Source organism: Lutra lutra, chromosome 7 (genome assembly GCF_902655055.1).
Source record: "Lutra lutra chromosome 7, mLutLut1.2, whole genome shotgun sequence".
NCBI lineage: Eukaryota > Metazoa > Chordata > Mammalia > Carnivora > Mustelidae > Lutra > Lutra lutra.
The window spans coordinates 31,851,393-31,875,632 of NC_062284.1; the positions used below are offsets into that span (position 1 = coordinate 31,851,393).

Sequence of the window (24,240 nt, forward strand, 5' to 3'; positions counted from 1 at the left end):
AATTTCTTGGCAAATAAAATGTCTCATAATTCCACCATCCTGTGCCAATACTTAAAAATTCACCAGCAAGCTATTTTCAGTATCCCAAGAAAAAGGCAGAAAAGGAAAATATCATTTGGGGACTTTCAGAAGTTTTATCAATCAGTAGATTAGTAACCATCTCCTGTAGAGTTTTATAAGAGAAAAGGAAACTACACTTTGTGGAGTATTAGCTATGAGTCAGGTATTAGAACATGTACTTTATCTATAAAGTCTCTTTAAAGTCTCAAAATATAAAGTGCATTTATATGTTAAGTATAATTCTGTTATACAATCACTAAATATCAGTCATGCTCCCCTGAAAAGGGCTGACAATAAAATTCTAGCCAATGTAACAACTTGCTTACATACTATCTTCTCACTGTAACACACTAGTGTAATTTGGTGTAAATCCTACAGTTCTCTTTGGTCGGAGCTCAGGGCCAATGCTCCACAAACAATTTACCACCCAAATATGAAAATAAAAAATTCTCAAGGGTTTTGAAGAAGTGGTATTTTATTTCTGCTAATATAGTGACTAGATTTTATAATTAGGTTTTTAAAAAATACTTATAATTGATGAAGACTAATATACTAGGCCAAATTAATTATTTACACTAGGTAACAGATACCATGAAGTAGCAGTTTATAGAGGAAACATATTTGGGACTGAATTGTAAATTAGTGATATTTCATAGCACATTTGTTCTTTTGCTCCTTCAAGAGAAATTCATATACCTATATTGAGAAAAATTTCAAATCCAAAAATAATGGAAGTCGTAATGATAGCTAAAATTTAACTATTCCTAAAGACATGTAAAAGCAAAGGCTGGAAATATTAAAATTTAAAATTTTCTTTTTAAAATTTTTATTATATATATATATTTTAAAGATTTTACTTATTTATTTGGCAGAGAGAAAGAGCTCACAAGTAGGCAGAGAGGCAGGCAGAGAAAGAGGAGGAAGCAGGCTCCCCACTGAGCAGAGAGAAGGATGCGGGGCTTGATCCCAGGACCCCGAGACCACGACCCGAGTCGAAGGCAGAAGCTTAACCCACTGAGCCACCCAGGCGCCCCTATTATAAATATTTTAAAGATTTATTGGGCAGGAGGGGCAGAGGGAGAGGGAGAGGAGTCTCAAGCAGACTCCACACTGAGCACAGAGCCTGATGTAAGGCTCAATTTCATGACGCTGAGACCATGACCTGAGCCAAGCCAGATGCTTAACCAACTGGTCCACCCAGGCGCTCTGGTATTCTAATTTTTCTATTCCCCATGTCTTTCTGGTACCAATAAATGGACAATTCCTTAACACAATAAAGAATTATCTAATATGACTGACAAGCAGATGCATCATCTACATATAAAATCAACACTGTGAGAAAACTTAGAAAATACTTCACAATGCAAGATACAAAAATGACCAATAAGCAGATAGTACAATATTCAACATCATTAATCATCAGGGAAATGCAAATTAAAACAACAGAGAAATACCATTACAAACCCACAGGATGATCACAATTAAAGACTGACAACCCTCAATGCTGGCCAGGATGTAGAGCAAAAAGAATTCACGTATACTCTTGGCAGGAATATAACTGGTACAATCATTTTTGGGAAAGATCAGGCAAAACAGGAATACTCCTTACCAAAAAAAAGACAAAGACTCCTAATACACACAACAATATGCTTTATAAAAGAAGCCTTATATAAACAAACAAACCAATGACAGGATTACATTTATATGAAGCTTTGGAACAGGCAAAACTAATATGCCCTGTGGGAAAAAAAAAGGGCGATGCCTTTGGGGTGGTAAGGAGAGGATCTGCTGGGCAGGGAAATAAGGCAATTTTCTGCAGTGATGGTAATATTCTGTATCTTGATAGGGATTTTGATTATACAGGAATACGTATCTGTCAGAGCACATTAATAGACTTGTACATTTCACAGTATATAAATCTTACCTCAAAAAGAACTGCAAACAAATATTATGCTCTAGTTAATGATACGAACACTGAAGTATCTGGGTACATCTGCCACTTATTCTAAAACATATCAAAATTAAGATGGAAGGATAGAGTGACAGACATGTGATGTAGCAATTACAGTAAAATGTCAATTGAATACTCCAACTGGTGGGTGTTTGCTGTAAAATTCCTTCAACTTTTTTAATAAAAATTTTCCAACACACAGAAATGTTGCAAAAATTGGAGAAGATTTTTTCCTTAGGAAAAAGATATTCTTCAACACCCTATCACTCATACAACAAGGAAACTACTATGATTAAGAGTACTGAAAGAAAAAAAAGTACTATCATTTTAAGACAGAAGTAGAAATGGGTGGTAAAGACCAGCATCTTGGAGCAGCCGGGTGGCTCAGTTGGTTAAGTGTCTGACTTGTGATTTCATCTCAGATCATGATCTCATGGTAGGGGGATGGAATCACACTCTGGGCTCCACACCCAGCAAGGAGTCAGCTTGAGAATTTCTCTCTCTACCCTTCCAACTCAGGTGCTTACTCTTTCTCTCTAATAAATACATCTTTAAAAAAAAAGATCAGCATCTTGACAAATGATTTTGACAATGACCGAGAACACCTAGCTGACTGTAGTCATTTCTCAGTATTTCAAAGTTTATAAGACAAATTCTGTCCAAGAAAATTCTGCTTCAAAACTATAAAAGAAAACAATTTAGGCCTGTTATCATTACTGAATTTTATCTTTTACATATATATGCCATTGTTAAATAATATTTTTATTGAGGTAAAACTGACATATAACCTTGTATTGCTTTTGGGTATACAAGGTAGTGATTTGATATATGTATTATTGAGAAATGATCACCACAATAATTCTAGTTAACATCCAACACCACATATAGTTACAAATCTTTTTCTTGTGGTGACAACTTTTAAGATCTGCTCTTAGGAACTTTCAAATATGTAATATAGTATTATTGACGATGTCACCATGCTATCCATTATATCCCTAGGATTTATTTATAATTAGAAGTTTGTGACTTTTCACCACCTCCACCCATTTCACACACACGCCCCCTCTGACAACCACCAATCTATTCTCTGTATCTATGAATTCAGGTTTTCTGTTTTTGATGTGTTTTTTCTTTAGATTCCATGTATCAGTAAGATCATATGGTATTTGTCTTTCTTTGACTTATTTCACTTAGCAATATCCCCTCAGGGTTCATCTATGTTGAAAATGGCAAAAAACAATGTTTGAATAAAGTCTGCTGATTATCTATTTCTGATGTCAAGAATTCAAGGAATACATTTATCTGTCAAAAACTACTAGTGTCATTTTTCTTCTTCTACTTTCTGACCAAGAATCACTGAAATCAACTAGACAAGAATGAGTCTTGGAGACAAAGCGGACACATAATAGTGGAGCTTTTATCATCCTGGGCTAAAAATGCCTAATTACTTCACTGTGTCACCTCCTGTACCCTGAGGGATAAAGACTGCATCCTATTTGCCATTCTGTCTCCAGCAATACTAGATTCTGCCTTCTGCTTAACTTGCACTATGTACTGAATAATATTTATAAATATTTACTGAAAACTATCTCTGGTATCACTTTTAAGATAGCCATTGAAATACTGTATTTGTAATCATAGGTAAGAAAAATATTAATCCAAGGAATGGAGGAGAAGGGGAATGGAGACTGTCCCCATCCTACTCAGCTTCCATCAGACTAGTTCCACATTCATCTATTTTACATTTCTTGCTTACAAAGTAAGCTCTTGAGTTCCCTGCCTCCCCCAACCCCACCATCTACACACAAAAAAGTCTAAAGGTGACATGATCTCACCTTTAGAAATTTCTCTGGACAAAAAGACCAATAAATTGTTCATTATCATTACAATGGGGATTGGAAAAAAACAGAAGAGATTTAGTTTCATTAGGCTTTTTGTCAACATTGCTCAGACTTTAGATCAATGCAGGGCAGTTAGCTTTCAGATACATTGAGGGTAACCGCTGTATTGATAAGATATTCTTGTTGGGGCAAGATCCCATTCCTGTGTGTATAGTGAGTTTACCTGAAAGTGTTACATCAATAAACACTTCATGGGAAGGGGTGGGAGTGGGAAGAAATCTATACTAAAGAAGAAACTTGTCTTGGCTGCTCTTCCCACTAGGAGATTATCTTTCCACTGACCATTCTGGAGCTTCTGAGTTCAATTTTTAGTGAAAAGGTGACATTTTTTAATTCATAAAATTGCTCCCCTTTTCCTGCCATTCCTAATTCTGGCTATCATCTCTTTAATGAAGAAAGAGGAAGATAACTAAAATTAAGAGAATGGGAAGTTTAAGTGATTCAATATATTTATTGTGAGAATTATAGCCAATATGACTGAAATTACTAAAATACTTTTTGGCATGAATCTCTTTACTGAATCTGGAAAATTCCATAACATCCCTTGAGGTAAAAGAAATATAGTTAGTAGAAGTAAAACAGTAAATATTATATGAAACACATTTCCTCGATGACTGAATATATAATAGAGTCAAGAAAAGACAGCTAAAATTAATGAAGAAGAGACACCAAGTAAGCAAAGCTTGATATTCTAAGGTCAAGACAGGTAACTTTACTAGGAAGAAGACTACTGCCAAGGATGACAGCCAAACCTTCTCACTGGTTTCTGAGCTGGAAAAGGCATGACTTTGCCCATACTGCTATCCTCTTATTTCTCAAATAAATACTGAGAAGTGTTTACTAATATTTCATCCAACCTGCCAGAGCAGACAAGCAGGAGCACAGCATGCATGGATTTAGGTGAGAGCCTAAGAAGCTGGATTGGACATAAGAGTGGAGTATGGGGGGCGCCTGGGTGGCTCAGTGGTTAAGCCTCTGCCTTCAGCTCGGGTCATGATCTCAGGGTCCTGGGATCGAGTCCCGCATCGGGCTCTCTGCTCTGCAGGGAGCCTGCTTCCTCCTCTCTCTCCCTCTCTCTGCTTGCCTCTCTGCCCACTTGTGATCTCTCTCTGTCAAATAAATAAAATCTTTTTAAAAAAAAAAAAAGAGTGGAGTATGGCTGGCCTGCCTCACAGATAACGAAACATGGAGCCAAGGATATTTGCTGGTTAGGGCATGCGACAAAACCAAAACAGAATGTCATCTGAGATGTCCATTTGAATGATCCAAGGAGGAAGTAGAATCGGGGTAAATAGGCAAAAAAGAAATCAAAGAAAGAATCAAGTGAAGAGGGTTTAGACAGAAAGAAAAGATTCTTTGAACCCCAGGGACATTAGCTGAGGCACATTTACTAAATGCCCACAGAGCACAGGCACTGTATTAGGCATCTTATGTCATCATCACAAATAAGGCATTCTCATTTCCATTTTAGAAATAAGAAAAATGAATCTCAAGTAAATGGATTAACTTGCCAGAGACTAGGAAACCGGGACACACCTCCAAAAACAGAGCTCTCTTCATCATACCATATCCCTACAAGGTGCAATGTTGATCTCTTAGTGGTCTTAGAGAAACCAGGGATCCGTTTCTACTCCATGATTCCTGCTTATTTGTCCCACAAAGCTTCCTCCTGATTAGGGTCATCTGACTTCTTTTCATGCTGCACTTTGACTAAAGCACGAACAACAAACAGGCAGGATCTTCAGGCATATGAATGGCTCTTATATTTTGCAGCATTTTCATGGTCAGAAACTATGTATCTGTAGTCCACATAAATCTAGGTTCTAACCTTATATCATATTTCATTTTATTTCATGCGGATACTCCTCATGTTTTCTAGAATACCTGCAGGTTATCTCCTGAAGGAGGCTAGTTACCATGGAAATGAGGTTATTGTATGTCAGAATAAATTTACATAACTATTAGAAAATTATTTCAAGCTCATAAAATATGGGATCTACCTGAAAGCTAACATGACCACTGATGTGATAAAAAATATAAGAAGAACTGCAAACCAATTTAAAATGATTCAGGTCCCAATACAGGATTATAAAACAACTGTAAAACAATTTCTAATTTACAGCAATGGCTTAAAAAATGAAACATCTATGAAGTCAAATTGCGAAATACCCTGATATAGACAGCAAACTATAAAAATGTCCAAATATCTTATCCATTTGTTGTCAAAAATGTAGCGTCAGGCGCTGTATTAGGTGCTATGGATCAAAAAGCTGACATGATGCAGGCCTGTCCTAAAGGAACTCAGTCTGGTAGGACAGAAAGATAAACAAATTGAAAAAACAAAAACAAAAACACCTTAAGGATGACAAGTCAAGCAAGAAAGATATATGAAGTGCATCAGCAAAATCAAAGAAAGTATGGAGAAGATCAGTATAAGCAACAGGAGTAAACGGGAGCAAGAGCTTCAGAGATTTCTCAGGAAAGCCAGACAAGTAGGTCGAAAGAGACTCCAGGCAGAAGGGACAGCACAAACAAAAGAACTAAATGAGGTTTCTAAGAAGCCAGCTGTTGCTGAAATTAAAATACCTTAAGAAGCAATGGAAAGGGCCGCCTGGGTGGCATGTTGGTTAAGTTCTTGGTTTCGGCTCAGGATCGTGAGATCGAGCCCCACATGAGGCTCTGCGTGGAGTCTACCTGGGATTCTCTCTCCTTCTTCCTCTACCCCCACTCGTGCTCTCTCTTCCACTCTCTCTAATACATAAATAAATCTGTATTTTAAAAAAAGATGCCATGACTACATTGGACTGATCAGACTCAGACTCTAATTCTCTCTCTGCTTGACATTTAGAAGAAAAATGACCCCATCAAGACAAGTAAACATCCAGTATTCTGAAAATTTTAGATAAGACTTCAAAAGGAAGACATAGAAGGCTTCTTGCTAATTAGTTTGTGGTAATTTGTAAAAGAAAGTCAAAGGACATGTCCCAATTTGTACCATAACTTTGTGAAACAAATAATGTTATTTAATATACTCAAAGCACTTAATCTTGCCATTTAATAATCTTCTAGAATGTGACTTTTGTTAGATGCATAGTATTCTGATATATGGATAGGACAGAATTTATTTTACCAATCACCTATTGTTCGCCATTTAGATGGTTCATAATTTTTCTCATTAAAAATATGTATCATTCCAACAAATATATATCATTGCAATTTCTATGCATAAATCTTTGTACATATTCTGGATAATTCATTAAAAGAAATTACTAGAAGCAGAATTGTGGCCCAAAGGATGTGCAAATTTTAAGACTTCTGATTATGTTACCAAACTGCCCTAACAAAAAGGTTACGTTAATTTGTACTACCAGCAAACAATGTAATAATCCTCATTTTACTGTAATTTTGCCAAGAGTAGTTTATTATTTTAAAACTCTACCTATGAGCCAAAAAAAGGGCTACTTTAATCTGCATTTCTTCTACTATTCATGAAGTTGAACTTTCTCAGGTCAATTTTCCATTTTACCTTGTTTATGTGAACAGACTATTCTCTCTTTCCCCTTTTTTCAACTTAGGCACTCATTTGGTCTTTTTAATTTATAAACTCAACTTTAATCTGTGCCAATTATTTTTTCAAGTTTTTTTTTTAAGATTTTATTTATTTATTTGACAGAGATCACAAGTTGGCAGAGAGGCAGGCAGAGAGAGAGGAGGAAGCAGGCTCCCTGCTGAGCAGAGAGCCCGATGCGGGGCTCGATCCCCGGACCCTAGGATCATGACCTGAGCCAAAGGCAGAGGCTCAACCCACTGAGCCACCCAGGCGCCCCTTTTTTCAAGTTTTTAACAGAAGGATTTTGTTCATTTCGGCCATTCTGAAGAATGGGTTTGAAGAAAACCAGGTTAGAACAAGAAACACCAATTAGGACACTAATGAAGTAGCCTAGGAAGGAGATTAACTAAACTGTTGAACCAGGGGAGTAAAGACAAGGAGAAAGAGAACCTGAGTTGGAAGTGGGAAGAATTTAAAAAGACTGAAATGATAAAAAATGATTCTTGTGTTTCTAGCACAAGGGAAGAAGTGGACAGTAGCACCACTAAGATACAGAAAACCAGAGAAAGATTTTGAAGGAAGAAAGTTAAGTTCAACTTTGGGCATGTGACGTTTGAGGGACCTATGGGACACCCAGCTGGAAATGCCTAATGCTCAGCAATGGGTCTGCTCGAGGAATCTGGGAGTTATCATTATGTAAGTTATACCAGAAACCATGAGCACGAAGAGCTGTCAGTTGAAGACAGAATATTTTAATGAGCATGTTGAAGAAAAGGTCCTCATAAAAGAAAAGCAGAGGAATGGACAGAAATAAAAGGAGAAACAGAATAATATAGTGGAGCATCTCGTGGGGTTGGAGGTAAAGATGAAGGGATTCAATGCACACAGTCTTGAACTACGATAGCAAACAAGGAATATAAGGGTTTTCAAGAGCCATTTGGAAGAAAGCTCATCTTTCATGGCTTCAGTACTTTTGTTTAAGCTTTATGTTGGTTATGGGAGGCATCAAAAGATCAAGAATGGCAATTAATAAAGATGATAAAGCACTGTTTATAAACATACGTATATATGAATGTAGCAATTATGGCCTCAGTTATATGTTAGGGTAATGACTCATCTTCCTCCAAAAAAACCTTTTAGTAAGTTTTTTTTATCCCAATTTCTTTTACATAAAAATCTATGAAAAACAAGGTGCAAAGGAAAACATAAGTAATAAAGTAATCATAAACATTAAATCATTCCTATTATCACAGTTCACAATTTCACTACAAAATTTCATTCACTCATTCAGTAACTACTTACTGATAATCTATTATGATAAATCATAGTTAATACCAGTCCCTGGTTTAAGTTTATTTTTAGTAATCTCTACACCCAACATGGGGCTTGAACTCATGACCCTGAGATCAAGAGTTACCTGTTCTACTGACTGAACCAAGCAGGTACCCTGGTACCGGTCCCTATTGGTAAGAATCTCAGTTCAGTAGTAGTGGGAAGAGACATATAAACAAATCAATGAGAAACACTACTGGTAAAAAAAGAAGACCTATTTTGAGAGACATCATAATAATGTGAGGGTGAGAGGATGGTTACAAAAAGCCTCATAGCAAGATTAAGATTAGAACTAGTCTTGGACTATCAGAAAATTTCCACTGAGGGTGTGAGGATATAGTGGAACAGAGCCATCAAATAGCACAGTATTTTCAGGAAGCTATATATAATTTGGTAAAGATCCCCTTCATTTCTATCCCAGATTCAGGTGGAACAGTGCCAGTTAATTTTATTAATCCCTATAACAACTTACTAACCTGATTTAAAAAAAAAAAACTAAGACAAAGGTAAGTTATATAACTAGCTCATGTTCATATAAAGAGAGACCCAAGCATGCTGGGTCCAAAGACTGCTCTGAACTACTCTGGTTCTCAGTTAACAATGAAGAATGTGGGGTGTCTGGGTGGTTCAGTTGTTCAGTGTCTGTCTTTGGCTCAGGTCATGATCCTGGGGTCCTGGGATCTAGTCCTGCATCGGGCTCCCTGCTCAGCAGGAAGCCTGCTTCTCCCTCTCCCACTCCCCCTGCTTGTGTTCCCTCTCTTGCTGTGTCTCTCTGCCAAATAAATAAATAAAATCTTTAAAACAATGAAAAAGTTGCCTTTATCTGAAGGGTCTGGTTATGTTTTATACATAAGCCATGGGAGTTTCTTTTATCCTAAGCCAAGAAAACAGAGAGTTCTTTTTATTTAAGATGGTATATCTTATGTATATTTTACCCCCCCACACACCCACAAATAGCCATAATAAGAACTAAAACAGAATTACATGGTCCCAGGAACTTTATTAACTGAATGCTACTTTTTCCAGTTAACTTCTTACAAAGACCTTATAACTGGTGGTAAAAGTCCCAGTGTTACAGATGTTTACAGCAGATCTCCCAGCATGCAGAGAAGAAGTCTGATTCTTCCCCAGCAGGAAGGGCAACTATTCGGTGTCTATGGAGGCCTTGTTTCTTCCTGTTTCCACCAGCCAGCGTCCCTATGCCCCTGGGATGAGATGCTTTGAGACCTGCAGAAGCTCATACAGAGAACTCTTCCTATGTCTATCGAGAACTGAGAGTTCTAACAAATGAGAGACGACTACTGTAATTCATCATGAATTAAAAGGAAGTGAAATCAAGTAGAAGACTGGCAGAAAAGGCGAGATCAATGTCTTAAGGTAAGTAGAGATCAGACAGAGTAGAAGGGTTAATGTGGAATGACATTAGGCTCTGACTTCAGAGGAAGATTGTAGAATCAGTTACAAATCTGTTATGAGTTTTGACAAAGTCAAGGAGTTGGGCAATTCAAATTTACCAATTTATCCCACAAGAATACAAATGGAAAATTTTCTTCCTTTTTGTGTGTGGGGAGGGAGTGGAGATGTGTATCACAGACTGTTATAAATGTTGTAAGAGAAAAGGAAAAATTCCGCTTAAAAAAAAAACAAAAACAAAAAAAACAACAACTCATGACCAGTGGGTGTTATCGGCAATCTGAGATGACAGGAAATACACGGTGGGCTAATTCACGTCACAGTATGTGTAGAAATCCCAGGAGTTAATGATAAAACAATAAATTTGAAATATCTAACAGATGAAGAATGAACTTATAACCTTTTTCGGCATTAACACTCACTATGGCATTTCCTATGGCTAAAACTTCTTAAAAAAATGAGAGAAGTCAGATAGGTATGACCACATATACAGAAATAACTATATAAACACTTTGTGTGTGTGTGTGTGTGTATAATCTCCAACTATTTCTCATAAACTGCTTTCCCCATTTGAAAAAGAAAATACTTTCAGTTATGGGACAAAGTTCAAAGTAAAATTTTCCAAACTTTCATTGTACATAGTAACTTCTTATCTGTAAACAATAAAAAAGAAAAGACCTCATGTGACACATTAACAGTACAGGTTCAATTATTTTAGCTACCACCCAGATTAAGAAATAGAACACACCAGAAGTCCTGTTGTTCCACATTCAGTCACTACCCTGCCTTGGTCCAAAAGTAATCACTATCCTGATTTCTCAAACCATAGATTAATTTTGCCTATTTCTGAACTTTATAAAAATGGAATCATACAGTATGTATTCTTTTGTAACTGGCTTCCTTCCTTCAATGATGTTTGTTTGATCTCTGTGGTTGAATGTAGCAAAGGTCTGTCAGTTTTCACTGTTGATAATACGCCACTGTAGGATTAGAGCACTACTTATCAGTTCTACTGCTGAAGGATGTTTTGACTGTTTCCAGTTTTGATTTACTGTGAATAAAGCTGGTGAGAACATTACTGTGTGATTTTTGATGCATATATTTATACACTTCTGGTGCACATACTCCTACGAATACAACCATTATATCATAAGATATGTTTGTATATAGTTTCAGTAGGTTCTGCCCAACACTATTCTGAAGTGATTTTATCAATGTATAGTCCTAACAGCAGTACCTCACTGCGTTCCTAAGCAACTTCTGTGATTAGCCTCTTTAATTTTAGCCACTCTGGCGGAGTGGCTTTTATTTGCATATCTCAGAAAACAAATGATGATAACCACTTATTCAATAGCTATCTGGAGATCTGTGAGGTAGCAGCTCAAGTCTTTTGATGATATTTTACTGGTTTATCTGTCTTTGTTTACCTTGTTGATCTGTAAGAGTCTTTATAGGGTATACATCAAGAGTTGAAAGTTTTTCTGAAAAGGACCAGAGAGTAAGTATTTTAAAGATATATTTTTTTAATTCATTTGAGAGAGAGATAGAGACAGAGAGAACACAAGCAGGGGGAGAGGCAGAGGCAGTGGGAGAGGGAGAAGCAGTCTCCCAACTGAGCTGGGAGCCCAACATGGGGCTCAATCCCAGGACCTGGAGATCATGACCTGAGCTGAAGACAGACGCTTAACCTTATCTGAGCCACCCAGGTACTCCGAGAGAGTAAATATTTTAGAATTTGTGGTTCATGAGGTCTCTCACAACCACTCAACTCCACAGAAGCAGCCAATATATAAATGAAGCAGTCAATATATAAATGAATATGACTGTGTGCCAATAAAACATTTATGGACAATAAAACTGAATTTCATTAAATTTTCATATATCACTAAATATTATTCTCCTGTTTCAACCATTTAAAACTGTATAAGCTATTTTTAGCTCACAGGCTATATAATACAAGCAGTCAGATAGATCTGGTCTATGAGCTGTAGTTTGCACACCCTTTATCTAAATAAGGACCTTCGTCAAGACTTACATTTAAGTCTTGTCAGGTGTTTAACAATGCTGTTGTGCTTTACAAGGACACCCAACCCTTAGCTTTGCTGAAACTCTCTATTTTGAATGGTTTTTCCTATTTTATTAATTTTGCTCTTATCTTTACTTCCTTTCTTCTATTTCCTTAAGGGTAAGTTCAATATTCTTTTTTTTTTTTTCTTTTTTTTTTTCCCTCTCTCTCTCTTTTTTTTTTTAGCTTTTTTGAGATAGATGCTTTAAGTCACTGATTTTTTTCAGTCTTTCTTCTCTACTAATACCTGTACTTAAGGTTATAAATTTTATCTAAGCATCCCATAAGTTTTGATAGGTCATATCTCTATTAGTTCAAACTATTTCCTAACTTTCATCATTATTTCTTTTCTGATTCATGGATTATTTCAAAGTGATTCATTCACTTAATGCCCAAAACCAGGAGATCTTCAAATGACCAGTTTTTAAAGTTACTTTTTCGTAATTAGTTCCAAACTTAATTTCACAGTAGTCAAATCTGTAGAATTTCAATTCTCTAAAATCTGCTAAGAATTGTTCTGTGGTCAGTATATGTGGCATATTTTAGTAACTGTCTCACAGGCCCTATTTTTAAAAAAAAACAGTTTATTCATTTATTTGGTGCAGTAATCCTATAAATATCAATTATATTGCTTATATCTTACTAATCTCTTGAAATATATTTATCATACTTATTTTTAATTCTTGGTTATTTTTTCCACTAATTCTCCATCAAATGGAATATATTATTCTATCTCCACACTTGTTATGGCCAAAGTTTTTAGTTCTGGGTTATCACTGATATATTTTTACTTTGATTCTAGCCTTTTTAAAAAACTTTTTGCACTTTCCCAAGTTACTACTGCTGCACAGCAAACCAGCTCAAAACTTAGTGGCATAAAATCATCACCATTTTCTTATGCTCATAGATCCTTGGATGAGGAATTAAGATAGCCCAGCAGGAATGGCTTATCTCTGCTCCCCAGTGTCTATAAAAATTTCAATGTGTAGGTTTGACTTAGAAAGCTGGGGACTCATATCAACTGGAGACTTCTTCATTCACATATCTGGCCCCTTGATTAGATGACCAGCAAGATGGGCTTAGTGGAGCTGTCTACCAGAGCGCCTACAATGCAGTCTTTCTTTGTGGCTTGGGCTTTGCACAGCATGGCAGCTGGGTTCTGAGAGATAGATCCCAAGAAGTGACTGGTGAGTGGTAATTCCAAAAGAACCAAGAGGAATCTCCATGGCCTTTTATAAGCCTCAGAAGTCATATGACACCACTTCTGCCATACTCTTTTTATGTAAATAGTTCCAAGTCCACTCAGATTCAAGGGCAAGGGATATAAAGCTCACTACTCATTAGGAGGACTGCCAAAGATTTTGAGGGCTACATCTTAAAATTCCTGTATCTCCTGCAGCATTTCCTGAAAGTGTCTCTTCTAATTTAAGTATGTATTCCAAAAGTGTTTTCAGTGTGTATCTTTGTACAGCAAACCCTCTGAGGTCTTATGTGATGAGGATTTTTATTATAACTCACATTTTGAATGGATATAAATTCCATGTGGATTCAATGTTCTTTTAACACTTTAAGAAACATTACTCCATTTTCCTCTTAAAATCAGATTTCTCAAAATTGATATTAGGTGCAATATCATTCTTGTTCCTTTATAGGTGATCTGCTCTTTATCACTGGAAGCTTTAAGAATTCTGTCCTTGTCTTTGATATTATCTGTAACTATATGAGTCCAAGGTTGGGGTTTCCTTCCCACTTACACACAGAAGTCTTTAAGCCCTTTTAGACTAAGGACTTCCATTATTCTTTAATTCTGAGAAACTGATCTTAATCATTTCTTCAAATATTTTCTCCTTCCTTTCTGTTCTCTCTTTTAGGATTCCTATTTACCAGGAAAGAAACTCTTCTACATCTAACTTTCATGCCTCTTGACTTTTATTCTATGTGTTCTCTTTGTCATTTAATATTGTATTCTCAAGAGTTTTTCAAAAGCATCATCTTCTAACTCATGAGTTTATCAACTGTACACCTTCGACCACCATCCAGTCTACTCTATTCTTTACTTTTACATTTTTCATAACTAATATTTCTACTTGGTTCTTCATTGTTATGTTTTCTTGTTTTTTGCATGGTACTGCTACATTTTTCTAATCTCCTAAAATACATTTGTTAAGTTTATTTTTAATTCTTGATCAATTTTTTTCAAAAATTCTCCATCAGATGGTATATGTTATTCACTTAGTTGTCTTTGAGAGTAACTGTACTGTACCTGTGTCCAGGTGACTAGTCTGGTTATAAACTAATGTTTTCCTGGGGAACCAGTCACTCTGTCTAGTAACATATGGTTAGGGACCTCACTGTATCCAACCTGGTGAAATTTACAAGAGAGGAGAGTGATCCCCAGAGCAAAGAGCCCCAGGGACCTTAGAATTACTGCTGTTTACTCCAGTTTGCTGGGCATTCCACATACATTTCCTCTCATTTAAACTCGGAGAAACAACACTGGGCACAGAGTCTTGCTAGGCTGAAACACACCAATGGGAGTTTGGGAGGGGAGAAAAAAGGTAGTTATCCCTAGTGGGCAATTAGTCAGGCCATCCCCACTTATATTAATGCCATCAGAGCCCTAGCAGATCTTTTGAATAATCATGGAGGCCTGAGCTACTGCTGCTCACTTCTGTGGGGAAAGAACAGGGAAAGACAGTTTCAGGCAACACCAGAGAGGAATAACAATAGAACTTAATAGCCCTCCAATCTATTTTCTCACTGCTTCCTCCTGCAGTCCTTAGTCCCATCATCCACAAATAGCAACAGAGAACATAAACATTCTGTGCTTTTGCCAGCATAGGAGAATCCCAAGCAGTCTATTCCCCAATTCCTATCAGAAACAAATTTGAACCCTTCAAATTGGCTCAGTCAGTGGAGCATGCAATTCTTGATCTCGGGGTCGTGAGTTCAAGCTGCACGCTGGGTGTAAGAGATTAGCAAAAATAAACAAATATATATGTTATATATAAAACAAAACATATTTGAGTCCTCTGGTGACTACTGGAAGTATAAGTGTGGCTATCATACTTCCTACTCTGAAACCCACCAGTGAGCCAAGAGAAACAAACTTTCATAAAAATATGGAATAACCCTAAACCACAGATTAGGAAGTATTCTATCAAATATAATACAATTTGAGACAAGGTAATAATGAATATTATGAGCCAAAATACACCTCTACATATCCAAGCAAAGTTGGATTTCCTGAAAGTAATAGGAAAGGTCTTAAAATTTTTTAGTTGAAACAAAGGTAAAATGAGGGTGTAGATAAATTATAGGCAAGATAGCAAATTTTCCTCTCACGGTACATTTCAATATGGAGGAAGAATAAGGGACACGGAGATAAAGGAGAGAGAATGCCATGTTCATTTTCTCTGACTTCTAAATCAGAGAACCTGTAAGGGAAGATGCTGTGAGGACCAACATTAGTTGAACAGGAAGAGATAAATCATCAAGTCATCAAAGAGATGACCATGTTACATTGAGAGACATAGTGCATTCCATCCTGGGTGATCTATTCTCCTGAAAGGAAGGAACACCAATGCTTAGGAGATAAACGGTTCTAGGTCAGAGTTTAAGAAGTCTCTCTGAGATAAGAAAAGTGAACTGAACCTTCCAGATGCCCCAGAACACAGCCTTCCCCATACTACTACTACAGATAATAGCAATAATTAACTGGACTCTTATCATATTCTAGTCACATATTCTAGGAATTTATAAGTATTAACTCTTTTAATCCTTAAACCACCCCAATGAGGTAAGTACTCTTATTATCTCCATTTTACAGATGAGGTAAATGAGCATCAGAGAGGTTAAGTAAGTTTCCTATAGTTATATAGGTAGGAAACATAAGACCAAGAATTGAACCTAAGCAATCTGGTGTAAAGCTCAGGGTTTTACGCTGTGTTGTCTCTTCTACTTTAATGTTAAACAATTAGAAAACCCACAAAGTACACAGAATTTATTTATACAGGAAATAATGACATACCTTGTACTGTAAGCTCTGCTTGAGCTTCAATTGTTTCATTTCCATTATCAGCGATACAAAAATAAGTCCCCGCATCATCCTCAGTAACATCACTGATCTCCAGACTACCACCTGCCAGCAGCACCAGTTTTTCAGAGCTGCAAAAAAAAACATAGGCACATTTCAGAACTAGGAAAACAGTAACTGAGAAACTCTTCACATAAAACAGAGAAAACACTTAAAATGCATTATTTACATGGCTATAGAGAGACTAACAAAATTAGCAGAATTTAATTTAGTCCAATTTACTCTGCTCATATTTAACATGCATAAATAATCACAAATACAAATCAAAATGTTACAGTGAATTATCTCTAACACGTATTTTTTCTGAGAGAGAGAGGAAAAGCATGCAAGCTTGGGGTGGAGCAGGGTTAGGGAGAGAGAGAGAGAGGGAGTCTTAAGCAGGTTCCATACCAAGTGTGGAGCCCAAAGTGGGCCTGGATCTCACATCTCTGAGATGGTGACCTGAGCCAAAATCAAAAAGTCAGATGCTGAACCGACTGAGCCACCTAGGCACCCCTACTCTAAACATATCTAATTATTCTCAAAGGTATACAAATTTTGTAGCCAATTCCACTCCCCACAATCTATCCCTGCCTCCCAGATCTCCCAATTTTTTCCTGCAAATGATTTAATTTTGAAGTCTGGAATCAATCTGTCACTCCACTACAGCTACGCCACACTGAGAGGACTACCGGAGAAGGTAAAATGTCAGATCAGAAACACAAAGTAGTGAGGCCACCCTGCCTACTGAAAGTTTCCTATGGTGGCTTGGCTAGGAAATGGAAGAAAAGGGACAGGGAAGGGAGAGAACAGAGTTGGCAGAGAACAGCAACCTGGGTGTGGTTACCAGGTAAGAACATGCTATCATGCCATTATCAACAAGGACACTGATCATGATAACCTAAATCTGTATAGTGATTTAAATCTTTTAAAGAGACTATTTAAAGAAAAAAAAAAGTGATCCTATAATACCAAGGGGAAAAAATCAGAAATCAATATTCTCATCAAGTTTTTATAAAGTAAACAAGTTTAGTTGATTTGGATACAAGTTTGTGGAGTTATAATTTTATTTTTATTTGGAGGTTCTATGTCTAAACTAGTTTTCATAGGCAGATATTTCTCTCAAATCTTAATATTGTCACATTTCGTACCTGTATCTACGCTTAACAAAAAACATGGCTTTTCATATAGAATTCCTGATGGGGAAAAAAGAGAGGAAATGACTATTTGGTCTGTGCCACATTTATAATTCTCATCCTAAGTAAAGAGCTATTCTGACTTAAATTTCAGTATACTTTGAACCTGAGTAATTAAGCTTCCCAAAACTGATAAACAAGATTAAGTTTCTGGACAACGAAAGAGGAAAACCAGAATCAGGTTTGGTGGCTTCTTTATGAAATACCCTGCAAGAGATCCTGACTCAACTTTATCAAGTGGCCTTCTATTAGACCTCAAATCCCAACTGAACATGATGAGATAGAGAAGCAATGAACATATCACGGAACAGAGCAAGAACTACTAGGATAAAATGGAGAGATAAGACACAATTTCCACGCCTCACAAAATAAGAAAAATTTACAAAATTTAAAATCCTCTATTTCACGAGAAAAAATTAGTACTAGTCTTCAGAAATGGAAAACAATGCCCATGAGTGGAAAATCAGCAATATACACACATGATACCCAGCTGAGGGGAACATAATTTAAAATACTGTTTGGTAGGGTACTTTTGAACTGAGATACAGTAATTTCTATTTAATAATTATACTAAAAAATACTCCTGATACTTGCTTTGTTTCAAATTTGCCATAACTGAATGCCAGTACAGAAGTCAATCTTTCTTAATGGAATTGATTTTACTCCCTTGAAAGAAGCCTGGGAGGAGGAATGACTGTTAGTTTGACAGAACTCATTAAACCTGTTCATATGATGATGTGATAGCTTCCAGTAAGATGGCAACCAAGTCTTTAGAACTCCAAAATTCAAAGATATAGCAAAAGGAACAGTATGTGAAAAGTAAACATGGTCACTGGACCCAAGTTAGGTTGAGTGCTGCCGGACAAAGGAAGTATGTGTGTCCCTGCGCAGTAAGGGGTCAGTCTAGGAGACCTTGGTGTGCTGAGGAGACTTTCTGGCTTGTTTTGCCAAAGGAAAGGACTTGAAGGAGATAAATCACACGATTTAGTGAAGGACAAGAGGAATGGGAAAAAGACTAGAAGCAGAAACTTTGATTGTGAAATTATTGTAATGGTCCAGAATTAAAGAGAAAAAGATGAACTCTGGCAGTAACAACAGAGGTAAAAAGATGGCGAAAAGTATTGACAACTCTTAAAAACAATGGACAATGAAGGTAAGGAGAGGGATTCATCCACTCAGCAAATACTTACTGCTGTGCCTCTGTGTGTCAGACAGCAGCTGGGGATGCAACAGTGAGCAAAACCACAACCAGTGCTTCTGTGCAACTCAGGGGGAAAGACACACATGAAAGATGATAATTTCAAAAAATACTATACCAGAAGAACCTACCAGGAAATTAGGAATGAAATTTTTCTGACCAAAGTAACCCTTGAACTGAGATCTAAAGAATGAGAAGGAGAAAAAGATTTCAGAAAGAAAGAATAGCATATTCAAGAGAATGGCGGCAGAAAGTACCACAGTGTTTCAGGATCTGAAAATAATCAGTGTGGCCAAGTTTAAGAGAGAAAAAAGAAAGAGAAAGATGAGATGGAGCCAGACCATACAAGGTTTTGAAAGTCGTTTTAAAATTTTGAGTCCTTAACTTAAAAACAATGAAAATCCATTAAATATTTTTTTTAATTTTTTTTTTTTTTTAATTTGACAGAGAGATCACAAGCAGGCAGAGAGGCAGGCAGAGAGAGAGGAGGAAGCAGGCTCCCCGAGAGAGCAGAGAACCCGATTCGGGGCTCGATCCCAGGACTCCGAGATCATGACCCGAGCCAAAGGCAGCGGCTTAACCCACTGAGCCACCCAGGCGCCCCTCCATTAAATATTTTTTAAAGTGGGGAGAGGGTTGACAACGATGTCATGAGATCTGAGCTTTGGAAAGATCACTCTGGCAGGAATGTGAAGATGTATCTGGAATGAAGCCAGAGTAAGTATGGGAAGAACTGGAGAGTTCTGTGGTAACTGGTGGTTTTCAGAGATGGTTAGGAGGTTCTATGACAGATCTTATAGATGGATTAGAGAAGCTGAGGAAGAAATTCATGTCCAGGAAGATTTTTTAAAAAATTATTTTATTTATTTGACAGAGATCAGGCAGAGAGAGAAGGGGAAGCAGGCTCCCTGCTGAGCAGAGATCCCGATGCGGGGCTTGACCCCAGGACCCCGGGATCATGACCTGAGCTGAAGGCAGAGACTTTAACCCACTGAGCCACCCAGGTGCCCCTCTCCAGGAAGATTCTTAAGGTTAGGGTAGTATGTGTGAAAGGGAAAAACAAAAGGAAATTTGCTTAATTTAGTTTCTTATGTGTTGTTATTTGAGTGAGAGAAAGGTAAGCCTTTTTATAGGAAAAAGAGAAGGAGCCAATGGAGAGAAAAAAAATTTGAAAAGAAGATTCATAAAAGTGCTGGAGGAAGTGGAAAGTAGTAAAATCCAGAGCACAAAAGGCCATCTCTTCTTTTAAAACAGCAGGAAAGAAAGGGAACAATACGTATTCTCTTTTGTTGTTTTTCATTAAACTTATTATGAGGTAACTGCAGTTTTAAGAATACAGAGGGGGAACACCTTTGTGGATCAGTCAGTTAAGCATCTGCCTTGGGCTCAGGTCATGATCCCAGGGTCCTGGGGTCTGCTTCTTCCACTGCCTGTTGTGCTAACCCTCCATGTGTGCTCTCTCTCTGACAAATAAAAATCTTAAAAAAAAAACACTAATACAGGGACCTACTGTACGTATGTCTTTACCCAGTTTCTCTCAATGGTAACCTTGTAGAGTACAACATCACAACCAGAACACTCACATTTCCATCACCACGAGGACCCCTCCTGTGGCCCTTTTATAGCCACACCCCCTTTCCTTTTCTTCCCACCTCCTCACAACCCCTGGCAACGACTAATCTGTTCTCCATTTCAGTAATTTCGTCATTTCAAGGAGAATATTATATAAATAAAACCATACAGTATATAGCCTTTGGGATTGGCTTTTTTCACTCAGCATAATTCTCCAAAGATCCATCCAGGTTGTTGCATATAACAATGGTTCCTTCCTTTTATTGCTTGGCAGGAATTCCACAGTGCAGCTATACCTTAGTTTGTTTAACCATTTGCTCAATCAGGGACATCTGGGCTGTTTCTAGTTTGGGGCTATTACAAATGAAGCTGCTGTGAATACAGATAGGCAGACTTGTGTGGAACATGAAGTTCATTTCTACAGGATAAATGCCCCAAAGTGTTAATGTTGGGTCATATGGTAGTTCCAACACGGTAAGCTTTTAAAGAAAAGGCCAGTGTCATAGAGTGGCTGTGCCATTTCTACATTCCAGCCAGCAATGTCAGTCTGATCCCATTTAACAGTATTTGATGCTGTCAATCTTTACAAAGTGTGGCTATTCTGATAGGTGCGTAGCAGTATCTTACTGTGATTTTGTTTTTCCCTCATGGCTAATGAAGTTAAACAACTTTTCTTGTGCTTCTTTGCCATCTCCACATATTTCCCAGTAAAACATTTATTCATGTCTTTTGCCTGTTTCTAATTGGATTATGTGCTTTTGTACTGTTGAGTTTTGAAAGATTATTATATATTTTAGATACTAGTCCTTTGTTGAAGGTGTGGTTTGCAAATATATTCTTCCACTCTGTAGTTATTTTTTCATCCTCTTAGCGGGGTCTTTCACAGAGTAAAAGTTTTTAATTTTGATGAAATACAATTTTCAACTTTTCCTCTCATAAATTGTGCTTTCAGTGTCAGATCTACTAACTCTTTGCCCAGCCCTAGATCCTGGTATTCTCCTGTATTTCTTCTCTCAAATTTCATTCTGTGTTTTACATTTAGGTCCATGAATTAATTTTTTAAATGAGGTGTGAGACACAGGTTGAGACAGGTGACCAACTGCTCCAGCAGCATTTGTTAAAAGTGCTGTCTTTCCTCCATTGACCTGCTTTCACATCTTTGTCAAAAATAAGTTAGGGATTTTTGTTTGGTCTAAATCTGAATTCTCTATTCTGCCCCAGTGATATATATGTGACTATCCCCCCATCAAGGCCATACAGTCTTGATCACTGTAACTAGATACGAAGTCCTGGTATCAGGTTGACTGATTCTTCTCACTTTTCAAAAAAACTGTTACCTATTCCAGTTTCTTTGCGCTTTTCCATCTGAATTTTAGAATAACCTTGTCTATATCTGCAGAAGATCCTGCTGGGATATTGACAGGAATTGAGTTAACCTGTGTATCAATTTGAAGAACTGATATCTTTACTACTGAGTCTTCTAATCCAAAGACACAGAAGGTCTATTTATTTAGATCATCTTGACGTCTTTCATTAGTATTTTGTCCCTTTTAGCATGCAAATCTAACAAGTTTTGTTAGATTTTTAACTTAAGCATTTCAATTTTTTGTGAGTGATAGTAAATACTATTATATCTGTAATTTGGTGTTCACAGGTTCATTGCTAGTATACAGAAATACAAATGATTTTCTCTTTATGGTCCATTCACCTGTATTTTTTTCTCCAAAATTTTTTAAAATGGGAAGATACACACTTATAAGCTCAGAATTGCTTCATAAACAAGAATTCCAAAAATGCAAATTCCTTTGCATAAAGTTATTTCTGAGTATTTGTTCATTATAAACAGCCAAGATCATCTTAGGCAGTTTTCCTCCATTTCTGAAGGATGGCCATCTAGTTTGTTCCCAGTGGCCAGGAATGTTCTCCATTCCTCCTCCTTATTCTCAAGGATTAAAACTGTCTTAATTCTTCTTCAATGAGACTTGAGGTTAGAGCAGCCTTCAGGAAGAGAAAATAAGAGCAGTAACAGGTTATGTCTTTTATTCAATGACTATGAATTGCCCTTCTCAAAACACACTTGGCTTACCCTGGCTTGGCTTTGTCCTCTGCTGCCTTGGTCTGAATTAACCCAATCTTGTTTCCTGGTGCCTAATTTCTGCTTTATAACCTAGATTCTTTTTTTTTTCCCATCATGGCAATTGTACTTTTTAATCCCCATCACCTGTTTCATCCATTCCCCCACCCACTTCCCCTGTGGTAACCACCACCTTGTTCTCTATAGTTAAGAGTGTGTTTCTTGGTTTCTTTTTTTTTTTAAACTTTGTTTTTTAAATTCCACATATGAGTGAGACCATATAGTAGTTGTCTTTCTTTATTTTTTTATTATCTAAGTTCAAAATTGTCTATTTGGTTCTTGAAACCTGCTATTTATTTGAGAAGACTTTTTGACGTTTTTACTGAAATATTCTATTTTTTTTTTCATTTGTTTCAAGTGTGTTTGTAATTGTTTGTTGAAGCATTTTTTACGGTGACTGCTTTAAAATATATCAGATAATTCTAAAACCTGCCATCTCAATGTTGGCATCTATTGTCTTTTCTCATTTGAGATGTTCCTCGTTCTTGGTATGATGAGTGATTTTAAATTGAAATATGGATATCTGGGGTATATTATGAGACTCTGGACCTCACCTAACTAATTTTTGACAAAGATGTGAAAGCAGGTCAATGGAGGAAAGACAGCATTTTTAACAAACCTTTCATTTTAGGTGGCTTCTTCTGATACTGCTCTAGAGGAAGGGGGAGGAACCACCTCATTACTGTCAGAGGGAAGTGGAAGTCCAGGTTCCCTATTCAGTCTTCATTTTAATACCCAAGGGGAGGTGTGGATTTCTTATTATTCCTTAACAGGGTTGTGAGTTCTGAGTCCCCACTAGGCCTTCACTGATACTATCCTCTGGCTGGTGCAGTAGGAATACCTCACTATCATTCCCCACATGGTGTCCACTGACACCATGGAGGGGGGCCCTCAATACTACACGATGATGAAAGTTCTGACTCTCCACAGGGCCTCTTTAATACATCCCCAGGGGGAAGGGAAGGAATGTCTTTACTGCCAGGTGGGATTAAAGTCCATGGTCCCTATATGGTTTCTACTAACACAGCAAAAGAGAGGGTTCCTTATTTAGCCTCTGATACCATACAGGCTGCGGGATTTCATTACAAGCTGGTAAGGGTGGCAGGTTAGCCTTCCCACTTGGCTTATGCTCACATAGGTGAAGGTGGGGCTGCAGTTTCTTCTGTAGTGTTTGGTTAAAGTAGGAGTGATTTTAGTATTACACTTCTTGTCTTGCTATGCTTTCCCTTTCGGGATCCTCTGGCTAAAGAGAGCACATGTTTGTTAAGAACTTCAGAGACACATCTAGTAAGTCGAGATCAAAGAGGTTGCTGCTTGTGTTCTCCTCTAGGATTTTGATGGTTTCCCATCTCACATTTAGGTCTTTCAACCATTTTGAATTTATTTTTGTGTACGGTATAAAAAAGTGATCCAGTTTCATTCTTTTGTATATTGCTGTCCAGTTTTTCCAACACCATTTGTTGAAGAGACTGTCTTTTTTCCATTGGATATTCTTTCCTGCTTTGTTGAAGGTTAGTTGACCATACAGTTGTGGGTTCATTTCTCGGGTTTTTTATTCTGTTCAAATGATCTATGTGTCTGTTTCTGTGTCAGTACCATAATATCTTGATGACTATAGCTTTGTAATATAGCTTAAAATTCAGAATTATGATGCCTCCAGCTCTGCTTTTCTTTTTCAGGGCTGCTTTGGCTTTTCAGGGTCTTTTGTGGTGCCACACAAATTTTAGGCCCTGTGAAAAGTGTTTGTGAAAGAGTTTGTTCTAGCCTTGTGGAAAATGCTGTTGGCAGTTTGA

General features: G+C 37.2%; 1 protein-coding gene across 8 annotated transcripts in view; it reads right to left on the reverse strand.

The window, feature by feature from the left end:
- NEO1 (neogenin 1) overlaps positions 1 to 24,240 on the reverse strand; it is a 246,573-nt gene that overhangs the window by 135,134 nt on the left and 87,199 nt on the right. For 4 of the 8 annotated variants that reach the window (XM_047736691.1, XM_047736694.1, XM_047736688.1 and 1 more), the window contains exons 5-6: positions 16,759 to 16,809; positions 16,303 to 16,439 (exon numbers count right to left, since the gene is read on the reverse strand). In XM_047736691.1, coding sequence (XP_047592647.1) covers positions 16,303 to 16,439; positions 16,759 to 16,809 — 188 coding nt within the window. The remainder of the gene's footprint in view (positions 1 to 16,302; positions 16,440 to 16,758; positions 16,810 to 24,240) is intronic. The other 4 variants (XM_047736695.1, XM_047736693.1, XM_047736692.1 and 1 more) reach the window with 1 other exon arrangement.